Source organism: Loxodonta africana, chromosome 12 (assembly GCF_030014295.1).
Source record: "Loxodonta africana isolate mLoxAfr1 chromosome 12, mLoxAfr1.hap2, whole genome shotgun sequence".
Lineage (NCBI taxonomy): Eukaryota > Metazoa > Chordata > Mammalia > Proboscidea > Elephantidae > Loxodonta > Loxodonta africana.
The window spans coordinates 85,608,524-85,629,866 of NC_087353.1; the positions used below are offsets into that span (position 1 = coordinate 85,608,524).

Here is a 21,343-nt window from a genome sequence, read left to right on the forward strand (position 1 = left end):
ACTTATGCAGTTCTCTTGGTTTCTTGCAGTAGTGTCTTGTAGTTTTCCTTGTATTGGTCTTTTACATCTCTGGTTAGATTTATTCCAAAGTATTTTATCTTCTTGGGGACTATTGTAAATGGTATTGATTTTTGTATGTTTATCTTGTACCCTGTTATTTTGCTGAAATCTTCTATTAGTTCCAGTAGTTTTCTTGTGGATTCTTTGGGGTTTTCTGTGTATTAGGTCATATCATCTGTGAATAGGGGTACTTTGACTTCTTTCTTACCAATTTGGATGCCCTTAATTTCTTTTTCTTGCCTTATTGTGCTGGCTAGGACCTCCAGCACAATGTTGAATAAGAGTGGTGATAAAGGGCATCCTTTCATTGGTACGTTTGAGTCCATTTTGTGACTAATTTCGTTGAGGGTTTACCTTGTATTTTGCTGGCCCTCAACTTTACCAATCATGATGTCCTTTTCTAGTGATTGGTCTTTCATGATGACATGTCCAAAGTAAGTGAGCCAAAGTCTTGTCATTCTTGCTTCTAAGAAATATTCTGATTGTATTTCTTCTAAGACTGATTTGTTCATTCTTCTGGCAGTCCAGGGTATATGCAATATCCTTTTGCAAATAACACAATTTGAATGCATTAATTCTGCTTTCTTTTTTCACTATCCAGCTTTCGCATGCATATGAGGTGATTGAAAAGACCCTGATTTGGGTCAGGTGCACCTTAGTCATCAAAGTGACATCTTTGCTTTTTAAAAATTTAAAGAGATCTTTCACAGTAGATTTGCCCAATGCAAATAAGTTGTTTCATTTCTTCACTGCTGCTTCCATGGACATTGGTTGTTGATCCAAGTAGAATGAAGTCTTTAATAACTTCAATTTCTTCATTTATCATGAAGTTGTTTATCAATATACTTGTGAGAATTCTCATTTTCTCCACTTTCAGGTGTGATCCATTCTGAAGGCTGTAGTCTTTGTTCTTCATCAGTAAGTGCTTCAAGTCATCTTCATTTTCAGCAAGCAAGGTTGTGTTATCTGCGTATCAGAGGCTGTTAATGAGTTTTCCTCCAATCCTAATGCCATTCTTCTTCATATAGTTTGGTTTCTTGAATTATTTGTTAAGCATACAGATTGAATAAGTAAGGTGAGAGGAAACAGCACTGCCTTGGCTATAGTACTAATCTAGGTGTTGCTATGAAGGTATTTTGTAAATGTGATTAACATTTACAATCAATTGACTTTAAATAAAGGAGATTATCCTGAATAATCTGAGTGGGCTTCATCCAATCAGTCAAAAGGCCTTGAAAGCATAACCGAGATTTCCCTGAGGACTGCAGCATCACCTCTTGCCCAGGAGTTTCCAGACTGCTGGCCTGCCTTACAAATTTAGGACTTATTTAGCCAGCCCTCAGAAGTGCATAAGTCAATTCCTTGCAAGCAATATGGAGACAAACAAATGATTTTCTGTTGATTATATTTCTCTGGTAGAGCCCTGATTGATACAGCAGGTAACTTTACTTCTCATTTAACTGAATGCAGTGCAATGGGTTTCTCTTATATATGGCTTTTCTGGCCCTGAGTTTGTAATTCTGCTGAAAGTGATTAGGTTGGGCTACAGTCTGCCCTGTGATTGGTCTATTTTATTCACCTTGCAGGAATTGGTTGCTTTACTAGTTGGAAAGGTGGTGTGTAAAATCACCCAATAAGATTGAGCAACCTGTGGTCCACTGAGGGGATTGGTCAGTTCTTGGTCCTGTTGGGGTGGCCACACCATGGGATTGACAAGATATTTGCTTATGTAGACAGCCAACATCACAGAGGTTTTTAGAGAAGGGGAGGAGGAAATATCAAGAACAAGAAGAGACTTAAGTGGAAGTTTGGACCCGGAGTTCCTGTGAGGGAAACTCTTAAAGCAGCTGTAGTCAAGAGTCAAGGGTTGTAACACTGAAGATGGTGAGAGGCCTGGAAGGGGCCCAGTGGCAGAGCCAGTGGTTGAAAGGGCCTGGCACTGCATGTCTGAGATTGCCTGCACTGGATGGCTTGAATTACACAGCTGAGATGGCCTGCATGGCTACACAGGCAACTACACTAGCTATGAGCTGGGCCAGTTAGCAGAGGTGAGGCTTACAGTAGAGAGGCAGACAGTGGAGAGCTGGAGGCAGAGAGTCCACGAGCTCGGCCAGTTAGCAGTGGAGAGGCCTGAAGGTGGCTATAGAAAGCAGCTGAAAGAGTTGTCCTGGTTGGAGGCTATCCTGTACTGAAGAAGGAAGGGATGTGCTCCCCACTTTGGGGGGAGTAATCCTGACCTTGCCTGTGTGCTTCCTGATCCTGATCCCAAGTTGTAGCCTGTTACTTCCCTAATAAACCACATAACTGTGAGTGTGAGTATGGTCTGTGAGTTCTGTGTGGCCATTGTAACTAATTCTTGAACCCAACAAGAAGTAGAGAGTGCCGTGGGGGGGAAGCTGGTGTCAGAAATGGTGAAAAATTGGAGAGTGGGAGTATGTTTGACCTCCACTTCACAGAAACCAACTTTGTGCTGATCCCGATTCTTATCCCTCAGGAATTTAGGTGAGTCATGCCACATTACACTGAACAGGTAAAGGTTAGATATTAATTCTCTTAAGTTATACTTCCCATACCCACCACTCCCCATACGAGCTAACCTATACCTTCACTCATCTTTATTTTTGTCCCTCCTTTCTTAAAGATTCCCTCCTCCAGCACCTGCATAAAACATCCTCCCTAATATCTTCTGAGGCCTTGTTCCATCAAGTATCTTCTCTTTCTGAATCTTCAGCTTCTTCCTCTACTCGAGCAACATCCTCTTCATCATATAAACATGCTCATGTCTTTCCTGTCCAAGAGGGGAGAAAAAAAGAAAATAACAAAACAAAACACAACAAAAACCTTCCTTCTCCTCATAACTATGACTTACCAGCTTATTTTCTAGCTTTCCAGAGCCAAACTTTTGAAATATTCAGTTCTGGATGCCTGTATTTCCTTACCTCCCGTTCTTTTCTTAACCTCCAATTCATTTCTTGGCCTGGCTTCAGCTTCCTCCAATCCACTGAAACTTTCTTTGTCACAATAGTTAATGATTTTATGATTGCCAAAGCCAGAGGAGACAGAAGTGTGTTCTTTTCTTGGTTTCTCAGTGGTATTAACCACTCCTTGAAATTTCTCTCTTGTCTTCAAGAACATCATTCTTCCCCTGCCATATATTTATTTATTGGAAGAAGGGAGGGGAGAAGGTTGGGGTGGTGGCCAAGAGGACTTTAGCTTTATCTTTTTTTTAAAAAAAAAAAGCATTACTGTTCATTCCCTTTACCTTTCAGTCCATTCTCTACTTCTTTAGCTGATTCCTCTTCTTTGGATCAGTCATCAAATGGTGGTATTACCCAATCCTCTGACTTCAGCCTTCTCATTTTATATATCTGTAGTTTTCCTGGGTAACTTCTGCCACATCCATCATTTGAGCTTTACCAATGTGCTGATGACTTCTGAATCTGCAGCCCTATATTAAATCTGTATACTAAACTTTAGACACAAATATCCCTCTGCCTAATGTTGGAGCTTAACCAAGACGTACCACAGATACATCAAAACTTGACTGGTCGAAAAGCTGATTAGTTTTTTCTTTTGTATTCCCCATCTCAGAAAATGATATCCTTTTCTTCCAAGTTGCCCAAGAGACTGACATGGAGGTACTCCTAGACTCTCCCTCCCTCCCTCACCTCATGCATTCAGTTATCAAGTCATTCTGAGTCTACTCACCACAATCTCTCAAAAATTTCCCTCCTCTCTTTATTACTGACTGTGTTCAAACGCTCATCCTCCCTAGACTAGGCTTAGTCTCTTAACTAGTTTCTTATCTCAACCTGCTTCACTTCTAGTCCATTCTCCCCACTTACACCACAAAAAATGATGCTTTCATATAAATCTTATCAATCCCCAGGTTGAAATTTTGATTCATTGGCTCCCCATAAGATAAGGTTTAAATTGTTTAGCATGACATTCATGACATCTTTCTCTGGGGTTTCATCTCTTTTGACTAACTGTACTTTGTATTTAAGCTGTACTGAACCACTTGTAGTTTTCATAGCTTCCTATTTCTACATAAGATGGACTCTAGTACTGCTCCCCTACACACGTATACACACATGCACACACACACACACCTTCCTTCACCAATGAAGGGGGAAACAAACTTTGCGAGGCTGAACATGGTTACCCTCATGCTTTTTGTTAGTTCACTGCAGTTTCTATTAGTTCACTGTGTTTTCCAAGCCTCTGTTATGTGACCTTGCTGAGGCAGTCTTATGTAACCCTCTGGCATGGAGCCGCCTTTGTCCTTGACCACCACAAAATCTCTGCCCCCCTACTGCTGCGTGCAGAGAATTTCTTTGGTCCTGCAGCTGCCAGGGACCACTTGGCCTCAGTACGTAAGTCTCCCCTATAAAGGCTCCTTTACTGCCACACTGGAGTTACCCACCTCTTTCTTTGATCTCTCGGCACTCTCCAATTTTGGAGGCAAATTTCAAGGTACTGGTCCACGCCTGAACAACCAAATCTTAACCTGACACACCCAGGGAAAGTTGGTTATTTGCCCTCTTCTGGGCTCTCATAGCATCCTGTGAAAAAGACTTTTGTTATAGCCCCAATGAAACCCTTTATTTAGAAGAGAATAACCATGTCTTTAGTCTTTCTATTCCTAGCACAGAATGTTTGATAAATGTGTGATTAGCTCAGTGCAGCAATTTTTAAACTTTTATTTATTTTTTATTGTGCTTTAAGTGAAAGTTTACAAATCAAGTCAGTCTCTCATACAAAAAGTTATACACACCTTGCTATGTACTCCTAGTTGCTCTCCCCCGATGAGACAGCATACTCCTCCTCTCTACCCTGTATTCTCCATGTCCTTTCATCCAACTCCTGTTCCCCTCTCCCTTCTCATCTAACCTCCAGACAGGAGTTGCCCACATAGTCGCATATGTCTACTTGAGCCAAGAAGCTCACTCCTCACCAGTATCATTTTCTGTCTTATAGTCCAGTCTGATCCCTGTCTGAAGAGTTGGCTCTGGGAATGGTTCCAGTCTTTGGCTAACAAAGGGTTCGGGGACCATGACCTCTGGGGTCCCTCTAGTCTCAGTCATATCATTAAGTCTGGTCTTTTTACAAGAATTTGAGACCTGCATCCCATTGTTCTCCTACTCCATCAGGGATTCTCTGTTGTGTTCCCTGTCAGGGAAGTCATCAGTTGTAGCTGGGCACCACCTAGTTCTTCTGGTCTCAGGCTGATGTGGTCCCTGGTTTATGTGGTCCTTTCTGCCTCTTGGGCTCATCTTTACCTTATGTCTTTGGTGTTCTTCATTTTCCTTTGCTCCAGGTGGGTTGAGACCAATTGATGCATCTTAGACGGCTGCTTGCTAGCGTTTAAGACTCCAGATGCCACTCACCAAAGTGAGATGCAGAACATTTTCTTAATACATTTTGTTATGCCAATTGACCTAGATGTCCCTTGAAAACATGGTCCCCAAATGCTGGCCCTGCTACTTTGGCCTTCAAAGCATTTGGTTGTATTCAGGAAACTTCTTTGCTTTTGGTTTAGTCCAGTTGTGCTGACCTCTCCTGTATTGTGTGTTGTCTTTCCCGTCACCTAAAATAGTTCTTGTCTACTATCTAATTAGTGAAAACCACTCTTCCTCCCTCCCTCCCCACCCTCGTAACCATCAAAGAATATTTTCTTCTGTGTAAATTTTTTTTTAAGTAAGAGAAACTTTTCTTCAAATAAAATCTTCTGTAAAAGCTTAGTATGTAGAATAGACAAGAACCAGGAATCTTACCACTTCCTTCTGTCACGGCAGCCTCTTAGGTGCTGGTGCCTTCACTGGGCACACTGTGAAAATCACTGGTTTAGAAACATCCTGAAATTGACCAGATATCTGATCTTCATAACTGATAGATTCAGTCGTAAAAAGGAATGAAGTACTGATACATGTTACAATGCGGATAGCTCTTGAAAACAAATGCTAAGTGAAAGAAGCTAGACAAAAATGCCACATGTTCTATGATTCCACGTACATGAAATGTCCATAACAGGCAAATCTATAAAGACAGAAAGTAGATAAGTGGTTATCAGGGGCTTGGGGCAGAAGAAGATAGAGAATGACTGCTTCATGGGTATGGGGTTTCTTTCTGAGGTGATGAAAGCATTCTGGATTAGACAGTGGTAATGGTTGCATAATCCTGTGAATATGCTAAAAACCATTGAATTGTATATTTTAAAAGAATGAATTTAATGGTATACGAATTACACCTCAAAATAAAAATTACAATGACATAATATTCCATTCTACAGAACTGATTGCTTGAGAGAGATTAAGGAATTACTATAAAAACAGGCTAGTCGTGAGTTTTTTTTCTATAATGTCAGTATTTCTTTATAAAGTTACATGCATGTAACTGTTCTTTGTCTAACTGGGAAGAATGTGACTCTGACATTCCCTGTAACATGAATAAATCTTCTGGAAGCAATGAGTAACTCTTCCCTGCCAAAAAAAGAAAAGAAAAGAAAAGAAAAAAAACCTATCAGAAGTTTTTAGGGCTGGGAACTAGAGTCCTAAGAATTATTTTAAAGAACCTTTACATCCTGGCCAAATCTACTCAGTCACCGGAACTCTAACAATTGCCTTATGCTAATATTCTTCAACTTGTGAGAGAAATCTCCCCTCTCAGAATTTCCTATTTTGAGGCTGATGTTGGCAGAATATAGGGCTGTTGAGGGGGTGGTAGCCTCCTAAGGAAAGAATTCCAGTTCTAAGAGAGCTAAGCAAGGACACCAGGGCTTACAGGTAAAGGTGGGGAGGAACTGGGCTGGGGAAACAGGGCAGAGTCCTTAGACATAAAAAAAAATAAACTTAGGTTAAATTTTAGGAGTCAGGTAGGTTCTGGGAAAGAATAAAGGGTAATAGCCCAGGCTACCCACATACAGCGAGTAGATTAACGTCAGAAGAGTGAGGTGACAGCCTTTTGGCAGAGAAGTGCTTTCTCAGTGGGAGGACAAGCAGGGAGGAGAGCTTGAGAGTGGAACATCTGGGATTTTGGTAATAAGCTACAACTAGGCCTTGCCCTCAGCCTCAGAACTCCAGTTTAGGTAAACATTCTCTAGAACTATCCTTGAAAAAAGAGTTGGCGCAAGCCAGAATCTTATCTCCTCTTGAGAAAATATAAAAGCCCAGGATTCTTACATAGCACCTCTCTCTCTCATCCTCCCACTCTTCCCCAGATTTATGTCCAACAGACAGCCAGAGAAGAGATTCACATATCCATACCCAGAGTCAAAGGCGGATCCCAGCTGCAGACACCCACATACACACTAGCTTTAGCCATGTTCTTTTATTGAGCCATTTGGATAGGGGTTAGTGGTAAGGGAATTCTCACACCTCCAACACAGTGCCCCTGCCAAGCAGAAAGCTGGGGCTCAGCAGCTGCTACAAACACTGGGGTAGACATCCCAGTGCAGGCCAATGGCATTGATGAAGATGCTTGACCGGCCACTGATGAATCGTAGCACGGTGTTGGGGTACAAGGGGGCAGCATTGAAACTTGTGCCTGTATCTTTCCCAAAAGGTAGGTAGCGGCCTTTGTCGGTCACGAAGACAAGCTTCCTCAGGTAGAACTTGTACTTGCCAGACACCTGGATCACTGATTCGCCAGGGTGCAGAAAGATCTCCTCTAGGTCTCCGAGGGTGCCACCCACGTAGTCGCTCCACACCTTGCCATAGCGCACCTGGAGGCTGGGGGTAGGAAGGAGGAGAGTAGGAAGTAAGGCACTGAGAAGGGTGCTCAGAATTCATTACCTCTTGGCCTGCACACTGGGATCTTCGAATGGGTGACAAGGCGACAAGTCTCCTGCCAGCCCCACAGAACTTGAGGGCTGAGTGAGCCCTTGGTGATCATACAGGGAACTTCAACTCCTCATTCTGGCAACAAACAAATGGGCTCAGAGAGGGAAAACCACTTGCCCAGAGTCACCCAGAGCGCATGTGTCTAGAGCTTGAATTTGAAGTTCAGACTCCTGCTATCCCCTCCCCCCATACCGGAAAGAAGCAAGGGTTTTTTGGGTTTTTTTTTACTTTTTTTTAAATTGTACTTTATGTGAAAGTTTACAATTCAAGTCATTTTATCATCCAAAAACTTATACACACATTGTTATGTGACCCTAGTTGCTCTCCTTACAATGAGACAACACACTCCTTCCCTCCACCCTATATTTCCCATGTTCTTTCAACCCAGTTTTTGTCCCCCCTCTGCCTTCTCATCTTGCCTCCAGACAGGAGCTGCCCGCATAGTCTCCTGTGTCTACTTGAGCTAAGAAGCACACTCCTCACCAGTATCATTTTATATCTTATAGTCCAGTCTAATCTTTGAAGAGTTGGCTTCAGGAATGGTTTTAGTTTTGGGTTAACAGAGAGGCTGGGGGCCATGACCTCTGGGGTTTCTCCAGTCTCAGTCAGACAATTGAGTCTGGTCAAAAGGATTTTTAAAACATGTGAAAAGCTGTCATGTGGAAGAGGGAGGAGACTTGTCTGTGTGCTGTTCCAGGGTGCAGATCCAGGATCAGAATGAGACACATTTTGGCTCGGCATGATAGAATTTGCTAACTATATGAACAGAACGGGAATATCTCAGAAGAGGCATCAAGCAAAGATGGAGGATACCTGGCAGGAATGTTGCAGAGAGAATTCATACCTCGGGTAGGGGCTGAACTAGACAACTTCTAGGCTCCTGAGGGTTCACGACTATATGATTTGCCCAGGGTCATGCATGTCAGGCTTGGAGGGGTTGTAGCAGTGCAAGTATACACAAAGTACTCTAACAATTTTTTACCATATCATGTTATCCCTGTGACTAGTCTAGTGAAATGAATGTGACCCAAAGTATCTGAGAACTTCCTAATTTAGTAAGTTCCCAGAGGGTCCCCAAACCACAGAAACCCAAAGAACCTTACCCTACGATGTAGTATCTGTTGACGCGGACACGGATGGCGGTGATGGGGCCTTCCAGCTGGTTGCCAGAATGGGAGAATCGCTGTCCTCCACTACCTCCATACTCACCATTGTAGGAAGAGGACTGAACCTGAACTGGAAGGGAAAGTAAAAGTTGGAGGGAGCAATCCCTAAGATGTCAGTTTCTCCACACCACCCCATCCCTCCCATAACTCAGTTCCTACCACCCTCAAGCCAGCCTCTGAATGCCTTGCCCACCAGCAGTGCAAGAGGCTGCCTTCCCATGACCTTGGTACTGGGCATCCTGACATCTCACTTACTGGCATTGACAGAGGCTGAAGCACAAAGGAGGGCTAGGAGAGCAATGGTCAACATCCTGGAGTGGGAAGAAAGTAGAAAATGAAGATTGCCCCTTTTCCCTCTGGACTTTATTTACCCAGGCATCCCTGACCTCCAGTTTAGATGCAGGCTTCTTGGTCCTTCAACTCAGACCTAGCAGACCCCATCTTGGGTTTAGAAAGGATTGTCCATAGTCTGTAGTCCCGTTCCTCCCAGATAATATTGTCTGTGTCTTTGGCCCCTTTGGCTCTCCCTGGTCTGACTATAGCCAACCCCTCTTCTTCCCTCCCAAGCCAGAAGAGCAATAATTTACTATCTGGATTAAATTATGGCAAGTCCCATCCCTTCTGGCATAAAGCAGGAAAGGAGTTTTCTGCAGAGAAAGTGAAGGACATCACCAAAGCATAGAGAAGGTTGAGTTTACCAAACCCAAGAGTCTGAACAAAACCTAACTGAAGTTTTCTGCAAGATTGGCCTGGCTTGTGGGTCCCTGTGGAGCCCTGGTGGCACAGTGGTTAAAAGCCCTTAGCTGCTAACCGAAAGGTCACCAGTTCAAACTCACCAGCTTCTCTGTGGGAGAAAGATGTGGCAGTCTGCTTCTGTAAAGATTACAGCCTTGGAAACCCTAGGGGAAATTCTACTTTGTCCTACAGGGTTCCTATTAGTCAGAAGACTTGACAGCAGTGGGTTTGGTTTGGGTTTTTGGTAGGTCATCTGGGGCATAGCTTAAGTCCCCAGCTTCACCCTGGTCTCAAATCAGAAGGAAAGGAGTATTTTAGAGGTGCCTCTGTGTCACCTGGGGAGTGAAGGTGGCATTAGAAGGGACCATACCAATACCATTTTCCAAGCAGTTCTGGTGGGATAGACCGAGAAGTTGCAGAAGGAGTTGGGACCAGTTGAAGACATTAGATCGCAGATGCCTGGTCTATTTGTCATAATTATTTCTCCCCTAATACAAATCTGACCATTTCCACTCCCCTGAGAGCCTGGATGTTCCCAGTTCTTCAGCTGAGACCCAGATATCTTTCTACCTAAGACAAGCTCAGGTCCAGGTGCCCTGCTTAAATGACACTCAGATCTCCCCTGCTGCTCAATCCAAGCATCCTCTTCTCCTGCTCAGATCTGAATTTCCCCCTAAGATCCAGGCTTCCCTGTCACCCACTTAGCCCAGACCTCTGTCACCCCTCACCTGGAAGTTTCGAGTACGAACTAAGCCCCCAAAACTCCCAGATCTCTTATATTAGGTCCAAACCCTCCCTCTGCTTGTTATCATGTGAACCTCACCTCCTGTGCAAACATGATCAGCCTCCTAGGATCAGGTGTCAGGCAGGGTCTGGAACATCTTATTCTGTCCCTCCCACAAAAGTTGCAGGTGGCAGGGTGGGGTCTACTCTGAGTCAAACCAGGAGGAGTAGAATAAACTTGAGAAAAGGTCACTAACCTAAAGGCCTAAGTAGGCAAAATGACTAATTGCCTCTGGGTAACCTGAGGGGCTCTTGAAAGGTTCTTCCTCCTCTAAATGGTCTGCAGTTGTTCTCACCTGAAATCGCCATCTTTCAGGATAAACAGTGTCCTCTCAGACATTTGAAATGTAGATTCTTCCAGAAAGGGTTACACTCCTAATGCCTCATACAGAGGAGTACCTACTATTTGCTAGGTAATTTTTTCTCTCCCTCCCTTGATATTTTATTATGAAAAATTTCAAACATATAGTAAAAGTTAAAAGAATTGTATAGTGAACGCCCATATGTCCACAATGTAATTCTACCATGGTTAATATTTTGCAGTACTTGGCTTTGTTTTTGCTTTTTTCTTCCTTATCCATCCATCTAACCTGTTGCTGTTGAGTTGATTCTGACTCATAGCGACCCGATAGGACAGAGTAGAACTGGCCCATAGGGTTTCCAAGGAATGCTGGTGGATTGGAACTGCCGACCATTTTTGGTTAGCAGCTGAGCTCTTAACCACTATGCCACCAGGGTTCCTCCACCCATCTATGACCCTCAATCTGCCAGACCTCCTCAAACTTTTCTTCTGTGAGAAGGTGACTAGCCAGAGGCCTAACTAAGGCACTACAGGTAGGGGGCATGCCCTGGGCACTGCTTGAGGAGGGACACTAATGAACAGTTTCTATTGGCCATAGTAGTTTCCAACACTAGCTCTGAGAGATCATTGAGCAATTTAAAACTAATTGCCATAGGCAGTGTTTTCCATAGATAGGCCCCTGCTTGGGCTGCAGATGGACAATGAACACCAGCAGATTCCTCCTTCTGAGAACAGAGTCAATGGGCAAGTAGGAAGGTGAGTTAAGTATATACAGGGCCCCTTCTCTGGAGGTAGTTCTGGGCTTTGGGCCCTCAGGTCTCCTAGACCCCAGAACCACCCTCACAGGCTAGGCACCAAGGCGGATTCCTCCTGGGGCTGCAGCCTCTGCCCTGGGAAGACCCACCCAGGCAATTGCTCCTTCCCTGAGGCCTTAAACTTCCCTAGGGATAATATGATAGATTTCTACTCTCTTTAGATCCTTCTCTTCCTCTTGACCTAAAACCCCCTAAGACGGACTCCTGAGTCTTATTGCCTGACCGCTCCAGAACTGGCCCTCTGACTTTCCTGAATCATCAGGTCCTTCCAAGCTGAAGGAAGGATGGAGCCCAGAGCACTGCTGGCATAATTAATCTCAGTTATTAATGACCGGTAGCTGGCAAGTTGCCCTGGTGGTACAGTGGTTAAAGCGCTTGGCTGCTAAAAGAAAGGTTGAGGGTTCCAACCCACCAGCTCCTCTGTGGGAGAAAGATGTGGCTGTCTGATTCCATAAAGATCACACAGCCTTGGAAACTGTATGGGGGCAGTTCTACTCTGTCCTATAGGGTTGCTATGAGTTGAAATTGACTTGACAGCAGTAGGTTTGGTGTTTTTTTTGGTTGTTTGTTTTAGTAGCTAGCATTCAGAGCACCCCACCTCTTCACAGGCTCACCATCTGGGGCTGAGGACCCATCCCAGATAAAGGAAGCCCTGCCCTGAGGAGCCAGAAACAGGGCAGGGCTCCTGGGTGGTGAGATTCTGGGAGTGAAGCAGGGCAACAGGAAAGGATGCCCTTGTCCCCATCTCCTCCCTGTCCCTGTCCTGCTCTCCCCTTCCTGCCCTCTCCTCATATCCTGGTGACGTACATTTACGTCATTCCAGCCATTTTGTTTTATTGTGTCTTTTGCCCTCTCTCTCTCTGTTTGCCTTTCTTACCGTATTCTTTCTCTTTCTCTTAGGTCTTGATCTTTCCCTCTATCTCCTGCTCTGAAATTTTGCCTTTATATTTCCTCTCTCCATGCCTTTTTCCTTCTGCCTTTGTCTCCTCTTTGTCTCTACATCTCTCCCAAGCTCTCTCTGGCTCTCTCCCTCTCTCCCACTATTGTCTCTCTTGGTCTCTTCTATTCCTTACAGGGGCATATCACACAGTCTGTGACCAAACATGGAAAGCCAAAGAGAGGTCTGAGGTGACCACCTCGGGTGAACGCCCTCATATTTCCAGGCATGATACGTCCAGAGCTCTCAGGATAGAGGATCCCCAAATTTGCCACAGGTTCATTCCCTTACACCTATCCTTGGATGAAGATTCAGAATCTCCTCCATTGCCTGGAGAGTGGTCCCTGGCTTCCCACAGCAAGTCTCCAGTCTCCTCTCCAGAGAGCAGAAAATACCTTTCCTTGGATGGGAGGGGTCTCAGGGTCAATTCTCTGCCTGTCCCAGACACAAGGAACACCACTGTCTAGTCTATCTAGTCTGGGGTTTGTGCTGATATAGTGACTGAAGAACCAGAAAGAAGAAGGCAAAGGCAGTGGAACACCAGCCCTTACCTCAGGTTCCTCCTTACCAGCTCCAGTTTAATCTGTTTTACATTTAACCCATGTGTCAGCTGGGGAGTCTACCTGTCCCTTTAAGCTACCTTAAACTTCACCCCATCCTCAGTCCTATAGGCTCCGGAAGTCCAAAGCCTCGCCAAAGCTTTCTGCTGCTACAGGGTAACTTACATTCTCATTGTCTCCTCTGCCCCCTTGGAAAAGTAACTCAGTAAATGCTTATGGAGCTTCTCTACATTGGAGGCACCATACTAGATGCTAGAGAAATAGCAATGAAGAAGAGAATCCGCAAGGAGCTATCATTCCAGTGAGTGGAGTCATACAATAAACAAATGCGTTAATGAGTCATCTGTTTATGAGCAGTGAGTGCTATGAAGAGAAAGAAAGCCAGGTGTGGGCATGAAGAGGGCTGGGGAGGCTGCTGTTTCAGCTGGAAGGTGTCTCTGCTTGGATAACATGTGGGGAGAGACTTGATTGAAGTGATGGAGAGAAATATAGATACTGAGGGGAAGAATGCCCCCAGGTAGAGGGAACAAGTACCAAAGCCCTGTGTGGGAAGTAGGCGTGATGAATTTGGAAACAGCAAGGAGAGCTGGGCAGCTGGAAGGGAGTGAGGGAACCAACAGAAGGTGAGGTCTCAGTGTCAGTCAGTGGGAAGATGGCACAGGGCCTGGGAGGCCTGTTAGGAGTTTGGATTTTATTGTGAGCGATGAGAGCCTTTGAAGGGTTTTGGGCAGGGAAGCCACATGATCATATTTGCATTTGAAAAGGATTACTTTCCCTGAACAGACTTGGGAATGTGTAAGAGTGGAAATGGAGGTTGTAGCAGGAATGGTATGAACCTTCCCCCATTTCACTGGGTCCTTCTCACCTCCTTTCCTGGATTGCCCTGAGAGCTCTACATTCAACTCCCTTTCTCAGCCAAAGCAGTGTTGTCCACTTCTCAAAGTCTTGGTAGGGATTCAAGCCCCATGGTAGGGATCTGCCCCTTCACCTCTGACAAGAATTTTTCAAAATATATTTCCAAACAGTGGTAGATCTGTTTCCTTTTGAGGAAATAAATTTCTCTACCTCCTTATTTACACATTGGGCCTCCATGTGCAATTTCATTTAAACGAAGTATCTCATTACTGAAACAAATCTGAGTACTGCTTTTCTGTTCACCCTTCACTACCCCAATGGTAAACTAAAAACAGTGGAACAGAAGTGACTTGACCAAGCTGCATGGGGGGGGGGGTCCCTCTATTCTCCTGACCTTACACTTCAATACTGCAGATGCTAATCCCACACTCTTTCTGTCTTGCCCCATGCTACTCCAGCTACCTGAAATGCTTTCCTCCTTCTGCCCACCTGATATCTCCTGCCCTCAAGACCGTTCAGACAATACCACCCCCCCTACACACACACCCCCCTGCACCAACCACAAGCCTTGTCTTACAAACTCCTCAGCTGGCTTCTCCCGGCCTCTTCCCTTCAAACAGAATTAGTCACTCCTTTCTCTGGCCCCAGTTGTGCTTTCCACATTATTATGGTTCTAATTACCCTGCATGGTAATTTTCTGTTTACATGAAAGTCTCCCCACTAAACTGAGAGCTTATTCTAGGGCAGGGATTGTTTTATCCATCTCTGAATTCCCCACTGCTAGCAGCACACCTGAAACCCTGGTGGCGTAGTGGTTAAGTGCTGCGGCTGCTAACCAAAAGGTCAGCAGTTCAAATCCACCAGGTGCTCCTTGGAAACTCTGTGGGGCAATTCTACTCTGTCCTATAGGGTCACTATGAGTCGGAATCGACTTGACGGCAATGGATGGGTAGCAGCACACCACTTATCTGTCAGTTGTCTTACTGTGGTGGCTCTCGTGTTGCTGTGATACTGGAAGATATGCTACTGGTATTTCAAATACTAGAAGGGTCACCCATGGTGGACAAGTTTCAGTGGAGCTTCCAGACTAAGACTTCTGAAAAAACTGGCCCGTGCAAACCTAATGAATAGCAGTGGAACATTGTCTGATATAGTGCCAGAAGGTGATCCCCTCAGGATTGAAGGCACTCAAAATACAACATAGCCATAGCCGTTGAGTCAATTCCGACTCCTAGCAACCCTGTTGGACAAAGTAGAACTGCCCCATAGGGTTCCAAGGAGTGGCTGGTGAATTCGAACTGCCGACTTTTTGATTAGCAGCTGCCCTAGGCCGGGTTCTCTAGAGAAGCAAAACCAGTAAAACGTATAAGTATATACAGAGAGAGAGAGATGTATATCAAGGAAACAGCTCACATGATTGTAGAGGCAGGAACATCCCAAGTCCCTGGATCAGGGTAGAGGTTTCTCTTGGTTCACATAGCTGCAGGGGCTGATGAACCCAAGATCAGCAGGCTGGAGTGCAGGGCTCTTGCTCACAGGCTGTGAAGGCTGATGAATCCCAAGATGGGCAGGCAAGGCCGCAAGTCTTCTCCTGATTCACGTAGCTGCAGGGGCTGGTGAACACAAGATCGGCAGGTTGGAGAGCAGGATTCTTGCTCACAAACTGTGAAGATCAACGCGTTAATCCCAAGATCTGCAGGTAAGATGCTAGCTCAGGTCCCAAGAACCAGGGGTCAGATGAACAACAGGCAGCTGCAGGATCCAGAACCAGTCAAAAGACTTGGCAAGGTGAGCAGGAAGGAAGTAGGCAGTGGAGAGCAGAGAGATGAAGGCTGAGGGGGCAGTGAGCTGCCACAGATGCCACCCCAGTCAATACCACTCAGCAGAATCCATCATGGGGGTGATCACATACCAAATTTCAACAGGAAGTGACCACAACATTACGCAACTGCAAAACACTGAGAATCAAGGCCCAGACAGGTTGACACACAATCTTAATCATCACAGCAGCCAAGCTCTAGAGTTGACCCTAATGACATGGATGGAGTCAAGCTTTCAGGACCTTCATTTGCTGATGTGGCACAACTCTAAATGAGAAGAAACAGCTGCAAACATCCATTAATAATCAGAGCATGGAATGTATGAAGTACGAATCTAGGAAAATTAGAAGTCACCAAAAATAAAATGGTCCACATGAAGATAGATATCCTAGGCATTAGTGAGCTGAAACGGACTGGTACTGGCCATTTTGAATCAGACAATCATATGGTATACTATGCCAGGAATGACGAATTGAGAAACAGTGTTGCCTTCATCACCAAAAAGAACATTTCAAGATCTACCCTGAAGTACACTGTCAGTGATAGGATAATAACCATATGTCTGAAAGGAAGACCAGTTAATATGACTATTAATCAAATTTATGCACCAACCACTAATGCCAAAGATGAAGAAATTGAAGATTTTTATCAGCCTCTGCAGCCTGAAATCGATCAAACATGTAATCAAGATGTATTGATAATTATTGGTGTTTGGAAAGTGAAAATTGGAAATAAAGAGGAAGGATTGGTGGTTGGAAAATATGGCCTTGGTGATAGAAATGATGCTGGATATTGCATGGTAGAATTTTGCAAGACTAACAACCTCTTCATTGCAAATATGTTTTTTCAACAACATACACAGTTGAAGTGTACTTCACTGATGGAAAACACAGAAATCAAATCAACTACATCTGTGGAAAGAGACTGATAGCCAACGCTGTCAGGAGGTACTTAGCCATTATCAAGCAAAACCTTAAGCGATGGTGCTGTGTGTAGCTAAATTAGCAGCTGTTCAAACCAAGTGGAACCTGCCCCTCCTGTCGATTGTTCTCAAAGTTCTGGGTGTGGCTCAAGACAGTTAAACCCAGTTTACTAGCCTACATGCCAAAGAACAAACAAAATTTGTCTTACTGTGCCCATGTGCCATGATAACCTATGTAGTCCATAATGTTTGTATGTACTTCCTTGGGAGGGACAGTATAAAAAGTTCCGTGTCCATTTGTTCAGAGAGCTTGGTTTGAGGTATACACCTCCTTGCTCCTTGCCTGCTAGCTTGCAATAATTACTCTTCCTCCCTCCTCACCTCGGTGTGTCTTTATTGATGAGAAGCTGCACCAAGTAGGAACTGCTTTGGGTAACAAGACAATGGAGAAACTCAACATCATTAGTCAGAACAAGGCCAGGGGATGACCGTGGGACAGACCATCAATTGCTTATATACAAGTTCAAGTTGAAGCTGAAGAGCAAGTCCACGAGAGCCAAAATGCATCCTTGAGTATATCCCACCTGAATTTAGAGACCATTTCAAGAATAGATTTGACGCACTGAACATTAATGACCAAAGACCAGAAGAGTTGTGGGACGATATCAAGAACATCATACACGAAGAAAGCAAAGGGTCATTAAGAAGACAAGAAAGAAAGAAAAGACCAAAATGGATATCAGAACAGACTCTGAAACTTGCTGTTGAACATAGAGCAGCTAAAGCAAATGGCAGAAATGTTGAAGTAAAAAAGCTGAACAGAAGATTTTAAATGGTGGCTCAAGAAAACAAAGTAAAGTACTATAATGGCATATGCAACTACCTAGAGTTAGAAAACCAAAATGAAGAACACACTCCGCATTTCTCAAGCTGAAAGAACTGAAAAAAATATTCAAGCATTGAGTTGCAATATTGAAGGATTCTATGGGCAAAATATTGAAAGATGCAGAAAGCATCAAAAGAAGATGGAAGGAATACACAGAATCACTGTACCAAAAACAATTGGTCCATGTTCAACCATTTCAGGAGTTAGCATATGATCAAGAATCTATGGTGCTGAAAGAGAACTTCAGGCTGCACTGAAGGCATTGGCGAAAAACAAGGCTTCAAGAATTGGTGAAATATCAATTGAGATGTTTCAACAAATGGATGCAATGCTGGAAGCATACACTCACCTGTGCCAAGAAATTTGAAAGACAGCTACTGGCCAACTGACTAGAAGAGATGCCTATTTGTGCCCATTCCAAAGAAAGGTGATTCAACAGAATGCAGAAATTATTGAACAATATCATTAATAACACATGAAAGTAAAATTTTGCTGTTGTTGTTGTTGTTAGGTGCCATCGAGTCGGTTCCGACTCATAGCGACCCTATGCACAACAGAACGAAACACTGCCCGGTCCTGCTTCAGTTCATTTTTGCAGCCACTGTGTCAATCCACCTTGTTGAGGGTCTTCCTCTTTTCCGCTGACCCTGTACTCTGCCAAGCCTGATGTCCTTCTCCAGGGACTCATCCCTCCTGACAACACATCCAAAGTATGTAAGATGCAGTCTCGCCATCCTTGCCTCTAAGGAGCATTCTGGCCGCACTTCTTCCAAGACAGATTTGTTTGTTCTTCTGGCAGTCCATGGTATATTCAATGTTCTTAGCCAACACCACAATTCAAAGTCGTCAACTCCTCTTCGGTCTTCCTTATTCATTGTCTAGCTTTCACATGCATATGATGTGACTGAAAATGCCATGGCTTGGGTCAGGCGTACCTTAGTCTTCAGGGTGACATCTTTGTTCTTCAACACTTTGAAGAGGTCCTTTGCAGCAGATTTGCCCAATGCAATGCGTCTTTTGATTTCTTGGCTGCTGCCTCCATGGCTGTTGATTGTGGATCCAAGTAAAATGAAATCCTTGACAACTTCAGTCTTTTCCCCGTTTATCATGATGTTGCTCATTGGTCCAGTTGTGAGGATTTTTGTTTTCTTTTAGGTGTAATCCACACTGAAGGCTGTGGTCTTTGACCTTCATTAGTAAGTGCTTCAAGTCCTCTTCACTTTCAGCAATCAAGGTTGTTTCATCTGCATAACGCAGGTTGTTAATGAGTCTTCCTCCAATCCTGATGCCCCGTTCTTCTTCATATAGTCCAGCTTCTCGGATTATTTGTTCAGCATACAGATTAAATAGGTATGGTGATAGAATACAACCCTGACGCACACCTTTCCTGACTTTAAACCAATCAGTATCCCCTTGTTCTGTCCGAACAACTGCTTCTTGATCTATGTAAAGGTTCCTCATGAGCACAATTAAGTGTTCTGGAATTCCCATTCTTCGCAGTGTTATCCATAGTTTGTTATGATCCGCACAGTCGAATGCCTTTGCATAGTCAATAAAACACAGTAAACATCCTTCTGGCATTCTCCGCTTTCAGTCAGGATCCATCTGACATCAGCAATGATATCCCTGGTTCCATGTCCTCTTCTGAATCCAGCCTGAATTTCTGACAGTTTCCTGTTGATATACTGCTGCAGCCATTTTTGAATGATCTTCAGCAAAATTTTGCTTGCATGTGATATTAATGATATTGTTCTATAATTTCCACATTCAGTTGGATCACCTTTCTTGGGAATAAGCATAAATATGGATCTCTTCCAGTCAGTTGGCCAGGAAGCTGTCTTCCATATTTCTTGGCACAGACAAGTGAACACCTCCAGCACTGCATCTGTTTGTTGAAACATCTCAATTGATAATCCATCAATTCCTGGAGCCTTGTTTTTCACCAATGCCTTCAGAGCAGCTTGGACTTCTTCCTTCAGTACCATCGGTTCCTGATCGTATGCCACCTCTTGAAATGGTTGAACATCAACTAATTCTTTTTGATATAATGACTCCATGTGTTCCTTCCATCTTCTTTTGATGCTTCCTGCATCGTTTAATATTTTCCCCATGGAATCCTTCACTATTGCAACTCGAGGCTTGAATTTTTTCTTCAGTTCTTTCAGCTTGAGAAACGTCGAGTGTGTTTTTCCCTTTTGGTTTTCCATCTCCAGCTCTTTGCACATGTCATTATAATACTTTGTCTTCTTGAGAGGCCCTTTGAAATCTTTGGTTCTTTTACTTCATCAGTTCTTCCTTTTGCTTTAGCTGCTCGAAGCTCAAGAGCAAGTTTCAGAGTCTCCTCTGACATCCATCTTGGTCTTTTCTTTCTTTCCTGTCTTTTCAGTGACCTCTTGCTTTCTTCATGGATGATATCGTTGATGTCGTTCCACAACTCTTCTGGTCTTCTGTCACTAGTGTTCAATGCGTCAAATCTATTCTTCAGATGGTCTCTAAATTCAGGTGGGATATACTGAAAGTCATATTTTGGCTCTCGTGGACTTCCTCTGATTTTCTTCAGTTTCAGCTTGAACTTGCATATGCGCAATTGATGGTCTGTTCCACAGTCGGCCCCTGGCCTTGTTCTGACTGATGATATTGAGCTTTTCCATTGTCTCTTTCCACAGATGTAGTCAATTTGATTTCTGTGTGTTCCATCTGGCGAGGTCCATGTGTATAGTCGTCGTTTATGTTGGTGAAAGAAGGTATTTGCAATGAAGAAGTCGTTGGTCTTGCAAAATTCTATCATTCGATCTCTGGCATTGTTCCTATCACCAAGGCCATATTTTCTAACTACTGGTCCTTCTTCTTTGTTTCCAACTTTTGAAATTGATCCAACATGCAATCAAGATGCAATGATAATTACTAGTGATTGAAATGCAAAAGTTGGAAACAAAGAAGAAAATTTTGCTGAAGATAATCAAAAAACAATTGCAGCTGTACATCAACAGGTACCTGCCAGAAATTCAAGCCAGATTCAGAAGAGGATGTGGAACGAGGGCTATCATTGCTGATGTCAGATGGATCTTGGCTGAAAGCAGAGAATACCAGGAAGATGTTTACCTGTGTTTTATTGACTCTGCAAAGGCATTCAACTATGTGGATCAGGACAAATTATGGATAGCATTGCAAAGAATGGGAATTCCAGAACACTTAATTGTGCTCATGAGGAAGCTGTACTTAGACCGAGAGGCAGTTGTTCAAATTGTGTGGTTTAAAATCAGTAAAGGTGTGCGTCAGGGTTGTATCCTTTCACCATACTTTCAATCTGTCTGCTGAGCAAATAATCTGAGATGTCAGACTATATGAAGAAGAATGTGGCATCAGGATTGGTGGGAGACTCATTAACAATCTGTGATATGTAGATGCTGAAAGTGAAAAGGACTTACTGATGAAGATCAAAGACCACAGCCTTCAGCATGGATTACACCTCAACATAAAGAAAACAAAAATCTTCACAACTAGACCAATAAGCCACATCATGATAAACAGAGAAAAGATTGAAATTGTCAAGGATTTCATTTTACTTGGATCCACAATCGACACCCATGGAAACAGCAGCCAAGAAATCAAAAGACTCATTGCATTGGCAAATATGCTGCAAAGGACCTCTTTAAAGTGTT

The 21,343-nt window shown here is 43.7% G+C and overlaps 1 protein-coding gene across 1 annotated transcript; it reads right to left on the reverse strand.

Moving 5' to 3' along the window:
- Window positions 1-6,874: 6,874 nt before the first annotated feature.
- Window positions 6,875-9,377, reverse strand: ZG16 (zymogen granule protein 16). Its single transcript, XM_003418772.4, has 3 exons — window positions 9,323-9,377; window positions 9,005-9,137; window positions 6,875-7,790 (listed from the first exon to the last, which is right to left on the reverse strand). Exons 1-3 carry the CDS (start codon window positions 9,375-9,377, stop codon window positions 7,475-7,477), a joined length of 504 nt encoding a protein of 167 aa, XP_003418820.1. The 3' UTR covers window positions 6,875-7,474.
- Window positions 9,378-21,343: the final 11,966 nt, after the last annotated feature.

Bases quoted from the DNA above. Each gene is read 5' to 3' on its own strand.
- ZG16 (XM_003418772.4), bottom strand. From the start codon at position 9,377: ATGTTGACCATTGCTCTCCTAGCCCTCCTTTGTGCTTCAGCCTCTGTC. The intron at 9,138-9,322 runs GTAAGTGAGATG...TTTCCCTTCCAG, and splicing joins TTCAGCCTCTGTCAATGCCA to TTCAGGTTCAGTCCTCTTCC. The intron at 7,791-9,004 runs GTAAGGTTCTTT...TCCTACCCCCAG, and splicing joins AACAGATACTACATCGTAGG to CCTCCAGGTGCGCTATGGCA.